The sequence below is a fragment of the Elephantulus edwardii genome, unplaced genomic scaffold, assembly GCF_000299155.1.
Source record: "Elephantulus edwardii isolate Elephantulus edwardi_28Jun2011 unplaced genomic scaffold, EleEdw1.0 scaffold00516, whole genome shotgun sequence".
Taxonomy (NCBI): Eukaryota; Metazoa; Chordata; class Mammalia; order Macroscelidea; family Macroscelididae; genus Elephantulus; species Elephantulus edwardii.
In genome coordinates this window covers 544,459-550,992 of record NW_006400266.1, presented here as the reverse complement: position 1 = coordinate 550,992, position 6,534 = coordinate 544,459, and the positions used below count along the sequence as shown (strand labels likewise).

General features: G+C 36.4%; 1 protein-coding gene across 3 annotated transcripts in view; it reads right to left on the bottom strand.

The window, feature by feature from the left end:
• Positions 1 to 4,592: 4,592 nt before the first annotated feature.
• Positions 4,593 to 6,534, bottom strand: part of CLEC4A (C-type lectin domain family 4, member A) — an 18,330-nt gene continuing 16,388 nt past the window's right edge. For all 3 annotated transcript variants that reach the window (XM_006903133.1, XM_006903134.1, XM_006903135.1), the window contains one exon: positions 4,593 to 4,746. In XM_006903133.1, the coding sequence (XP_006903195.1) occupies positions 4,593 to 4,746 (154 nt within the window). The remainder of the gene's footprint in view (positions 4,747 to 6,534) is intronic.

The window sequence follows — 6,534 nt, the reverse complement described above, 5'->3', positions numbered from 1 at the left end:
TTGCGGAGTTAACTTTAGTGTCAGTGTTGTCCCTGCCTTTCTCACATGCACCTTTACGCACTTATTTCCTGCTTCACCATCCCACAGGATATCCACCCACTTCTACCCCCTCCCTTCACATTGATCTCCCTTTTACCAGCCCTCCATCTAATAACTTATATATGAAGCTTCCATGGCTTCTGTGATTTCAAACACATACTTGTTATGAATCCCACTTGGTCATGATGAGTTTTGTTTTTGTTTTGGTTTTTTTTTTTAAGTATCATTGGATTCTATTGGCCAGGATTTTATTCGGGATTTTTGCATCTATGTTTGTGAGAGATATTGCCCTATAGTTTCCTATATCAAGGATATGTTTGCTTCATAGAATTAGTCTGTGAGAATTCCACCTTTTTCTGTTTTCGGAAATAGTTTATGTAGAATTGGTGACAGTTCTTCTCTGAATGTTTGATTAAATTCACTTGTAAAACCATCTGGTCGAGGGCACTTTTTTGACTCAATGTTGTTTTATTACCTTTTCAATTTCTTCTTTTCTAATGTGTCTGTCTGACCAGGTGTTCAATTTCAGTTGGTGTCAGTTTAGGTAGGTTGTGATTTTCTAAGAATTTGCCCATTTTCTCTAGGTTTTCATATTTGTTTGAGTATTTATTTTCATAATATTCCATTGCCTTTTTCTTTTAGTTGGTTCTGTTGAGATATTTCCTGTTTCATCTTTTAATTGGGCTATTTGCATCTTTTCCTTCTTTCCCTTTATTAGTTTTGCCAGTGGTTTATCTATTTTATTGACCTTTTCAAAGAACCAACTCCTAGTTTTCTTGATGGTTTCAATTACTTTTTTTATTTTCTATTTCATTTATTTCTGCCCTAATTTTTATAATTTCAGGGTTTTTAGAGGGTGTTGGGTTTTCTAGCTGTTCTTTTTTCAATTTGTTGGAGATGCTGGGTTAGATATTCAATGGTCATTTTTTCCCCTGCCTTTTGATGTGTTTGCTTATTGCTATAAATTGACCTCTAATTACTGCTTTGGCTGTTTCCCAGAGGTTTTGGTAAGTGGTGTTTTCATTGTCATTTGTTTCAAGAAACTTTTTAATTTAATTTTTTATTTCTTCTAGTACCTAGTCATGTTCAGTGTATACATTTTTCTCCTTTATCCTGTTGTTATTAATTTCTAATTTTATAGCATTGTGGTCTGAGAAGATGCACTGTATTATTCCTATATTTTTAACTTATTGATGCTTGCCTTATGGCCCAAGATGTGATCTATTCTGGAGAATGTTCCATGCATATTGGAAAAGAAGATATACTGTGCTTTTTTTGGTGGTGCATTAGCATATAAATATCTATGAGATCAAGTTGGTTTATTGTGTGGTTTAATTCTTCAGCATCTTTGTTGAGTTTCTTTCTGGCAGTTCTATCTTTTTTTGAGAGTGGTATATTAACATCTCCAACTACTATAGTAGTGTTGTCTATTTTGTTGGTATATCATTTGGGACATATATTTATTATTGTTATGTCCTCATGTCCAATTGACCCTTTAAGCGTTATGAAGTGACCTTCCTTGTCCTTTATGATGGTTTCTGCATTGAAATTTACTTTAGCAGAGATTAATATTGCTACTCCTCCTTTTTTCTGATTGTCATTTGCTTGGTGTATTTTGTCCCATCCTTTTATTTTTAGTCTTTATCTTCACTTTTCAGGTGTGTCTATTGTAGACAGCATATTTATGGATTTTTTTATTTTTGTCCAATCTGCTACTCTTTTTCTCTTCAGTGGTGCATTCAAACCATTCACATTCAATGTGATTATTGAGAGGCAAGGTTTTATTGCTATTGTATTGAGTTCTTTTTGGTGTTGTTGCTATTTTAGTGCATTGTGCTTTCTGTGGCACCTCTGTAAGAAGGACATCTTTCAGTGTTTCCTGAAACACTGGTCTTGTTTTTACAAACTCCCTAAGGTTCTATTATTCTGGCAATATCTTGATCTCTCCTTCATATTTGATGGACAATTCACTGAGTACAGTATTCTTGGTTGACAGTTGTGTTCTTCGATTGATTGATATATGTCATTCCACTGTCTTCTTGCTCACATGGTTACTGCTAAGAAATTGGCACTTAGACTTATCTGCTCTCCTTTATAAGTTACTCTCTGTTTCTCTCTTGCTACTTTCACATTCTCTCCTTATCTTTGGTTCTGGCAAATTTGACTATAATATGCCTTGGTGGGTATTTTTTTTTGGGGGGGGGGATCTATTCTACATGATTTTCTCTCAGCTTCTTAAATATATATTCTCACATTCTTCATTATGCATGGGAAGTTTTCTTCTAGTAATTCTTCCACAAATTTTCAGTGTCTTTACTTCTTCCTGTTCTGGGATTCTAATGATATACATATTATTTTACTTGATGATGCCCCACATGATCCTTAGGTTTTCTTCTTTATCCTTCCTTTGTGATTCTCCTTTTTGCTCTAGCAGATCAGTGATGATAATTGTGTCTTCTATTTCACTGATCCTGTGCTCCATCTCTTAAACCCTGTTCATATGTCCCTCCATCATGTTGACAGCATCTGAAACATTGGACATCATATTTTGGATCATGATTTCTTGTTTTCCCAGAGTCTCTAATGCCTCATTTGTTTTATCTGCATTGTTTTGGATTTTTTTTTAAGTTCTTCCTGGTTTTTGTTTACAGTGTCCTGTAATTCTTTGAGTTTGTCTTTCATACATTGAAAATATTTAATCATTGTTTGTTTATTTTTTTAATGCTGTGTTATAAAGTTCCATCAGGATTTCTGGCTTCAGTAAATTCATTGACACTGTATCACTTTTGGGGGGTGGGTGGTGACATCTTGCTTTGGGCATATGTAGGGTGTAAGGTAACCTGCTTCTTTTGTGACTTTGTGGTGGTAGAGTTTTTCATGCCTGAAGTGATGATATGTACTTGATCTGAAATCATTGAGTCAAGGTGGACAGAGTGTAGAGGTGGATGGCAAGCATAAAGCATAGAGGCAGGCACCAGGGCTGAGTGTGGGCTCAGGTGCCAGGCATGGGCACAGGAACTGGTGTCAGGCATGGACACTGGAGATGCCTGGCATGTGCACAGACACACACTGGGAGGGGGTGTGAGCAATCTCTCACCAATTGAGCACACAAGGGGACCTTACTCAAATTCCAACTCTCAGGCCCATCTCCTGGCTGCGCTGCTTTCCAGCTGCACTGCATTCTGGCTCATCAATATTTCTTCTGAGGAGCAGTTGGTGGATTCAAATCACATGCCTTTGGTTTGGCATCTCTACTCCTTATTTATTAGGCCACCACAAGCCAATGAAATGACGCAGTTGTATCCAGATAATCAAGACAAACCCTCAGGAGTTCGCATTAGGAAACTGTGTCTGGTTTTACAAGTGTTTTGTATGATACCAGCTTAATCATAACCAATCATGATTCTGTATAAGGCAGTGAAAATACAAAGCCTTTATTGTAAGTATAGTTTATGTTATAGTAATAAGAAAATATGGATAAGAACATGAGAAAAAGAGAAATAAAAATAAATTAAGGGTCATTTTAAGAAGCAATCCATGCCCAAAATCTGTAAAATTAACCTAAAGAAATGAATTCTCAAAATACCCATCAAATGAGGTTAAAATAACAACTCATTAGCAGTGACCTCTCATTCTATTTATCTAACTGCAACTCTCTAATTTCAATCTCTAACTTTCCTTTGCCTGAACCTGGCATTAGATGCCAAGATTGAACGTTTATAAATCCAAAATGTCTCCTGGACCAAAGTTGGAATATAAATTGCTGCAATTGTATGTTGTTTATGTACTGTTAATGATATGCTTTTAATTAAAAAGTAATAAATCTCTCAGAGAGAAACTAAAATAAATAGTTGGAATTCTTTTGCTTTGGGCCAATCAATACAAAGAAAAAGCTAGCTAGGAGAAAGATCCCTACAGTGGAGAGCTCTGGTGACTTAGTCCAAGGGAGTTGTACCGATAACCCAAAAGGTCCACCTTCCTGGCTCTTCAAAACCACTAATTGCTCCATTAGAAAAAGGATAAATCTACCCTGAAAACTCAAGAGAGGATCAGCAATGAGTTGGTTAAAAGTATAGAATTCTGTAGCAAATAGACCTGGATTTTTAAAACACATTTCTGTTCATGCTGTTGTGTTTAAATTGCTAGGAGTAGAATATCCAAATAGAACACAAGATTTAGGATTATTTTACTGCATTTTATAGTCATTTGACACTTTGTAATACAGTGATTTATCTGAATGGAAGGCAATGAATTTTTTTAGTTATATCAATAAATAATCCCATAGCCATCAGATAGAAATTAGGAAAGGAGTCTCATGCATCCTTCATATATTCATAAACAGTTATACAGTACAATCTCTGGAACACAGAAAAGCCTCATTAAGGATACATTTCATGTATGAATGAACATTTGAATTGATTCTATCCTAAGTAGCAGTCTACTGAAAAGTCTATGAACATTCTTTACACAAGACTTTCATATAAACAAAAAGATAAAATTAGCCAGTCCTTTTACATGTCAGTTCAACCACAGGTCCAGGAAGATTGTTCCACTCATAAGTAGAGCTTCATTGTCTCACAAATTGAGCTTTGAGGGATTTCACAATTGGCATCATTCAAGCCCCAGACTCCATCCTGATTTGAATTACGATAATTTAGTAAAACACAATGCTCATTAGAATCATTGGGTTCACCAGAATGCCAAGATCTGAAAGGGAGAAAAAAGATGAGGCTGTTTCTTCAAATGATGCTTTGAAAGGGTAAGAGGCTGAGGGAGTTGGGTTTAAGCAATAAGGCCTCCAAAACATATATTCAATCATTCCTTCCCCACTTCTCCTACTGTTTCTTTTTTGTAAAACCCTCTAGTTTATGCAGCTTCTCCTCTATCTATGTTACAGGCCTTTCCCTTGTACACTGTGCCCATGTCACCTGGTATTTTGCCACCATAATTAACTCAGCACACATTAAGCATCCGTCCATCAGCTATCTCAGAGGCTCCCATGTGCTCCTTTATCCTTCCCTCTTCTTCAATATCATGTTGTGTTAAGTGTTATTGAGTAGAGTATGACTCATAGAGACCCTATGAAAGACAGATCTAAATCCTGTTCTGTCCTGAGTCATCCTTACAGTCTCTAATACATTTAAGCCCATTGCTGCAGGCATCGTCTCAATCCTCCTGTTTGAGGGTCTTCCTCTTTTTTGCTGACCCTCCCTCCACCTTTCCAATGATAATGTCCCTTTCCAAAAAGTACCCTCCGCTTGCAACAAGCCCAAATTATGCAAGACAAGGCTTTATCATCTTTGACTCTAAGAAGCACTCTGGCTGCACTCTCTCCAAGATATATCTGTTTGCACTTTTGGTAATCGATGGGATAGTCAGTACTTTTCTCCAGTGCCACAGTTTAAAGATATCAATTCTTCATTCAATCCTATAGGGATCCATTTATTCATTCATTCAATCATACAGGGCTTCCTTACGTCATGAAAAGATTTACCACTGGTCCCAAGTTTATTCTTTTGAAGTGTTGTGAACTAGTGATCTGCTAATCACTTCTTGTTATCTTGGTCAAGTAATTACTGAGGCTCAGGTTTTATATCCAAAAATATAGGGATTGTCTAATAGCTGTGCTGATTTCACATAGTGATGATCAAAGATAGTAATAAATTCTAAGGTACAACAGAACACACATAGACTAACAAGAAGGGCAACCTAGGTAGAAGGAAGAGGAACAGTTGTAAGCAGACCCTAGTGATTGGAACATGGAATGTGAGAACCATGAATGTAGGAAAATTAGAAATTGTTAAGAAATAAATGGAACGCATAAATATTGACATATTAGGAATTGGAGAGGTGAAATGGACTGGCATGGGGCATTTTGAGTCAGATGATCATATGATATATTACTCCGGAGATGAAAAGATGAGGAAAAATGAGGTTGTCTTTATAGTTAAAAAAGTAATTTCTAGATCCATCTTAAAGCACAACATTGTGAATGATAGGATTATATCCATATGCTTACAAGGAAGTCCAGTGGATAACACTATCATTCAGATATATGCACCAATGACCAGAGCCAAAGAAGAAGAAATAGATGATTTCTACCAACTCTTACAGTCAGACATAGATTGAACATGCAATCAAGACGCATTCATAATAATGGGTGACTGGAACGCAAAAGTTGGGAACAGACAAGAAGAATCAATAGTGGGAAAACGTGGGCTTGAGGACAGAAATGAAGCTGGAGAAAGAAAGATTGAATTTTGTACAATCAATGACTTATTCATTGCAAATACGTTTTATAAAAAAACATAAACGCAGGTTATACACATGGATTTCACCTGATGGTATGCATAGGAATCAGATCGATTACATCTGGGGGAAAAACCGCTGGAGAAGCTCAATATCAGCTGTGAAAACTAGGCCAGGAGCTGATTGTGGAACAGACCACCAACTACTCATATGCAAGTTGAAGCTGAAGCTGAGGAAAATTAAACC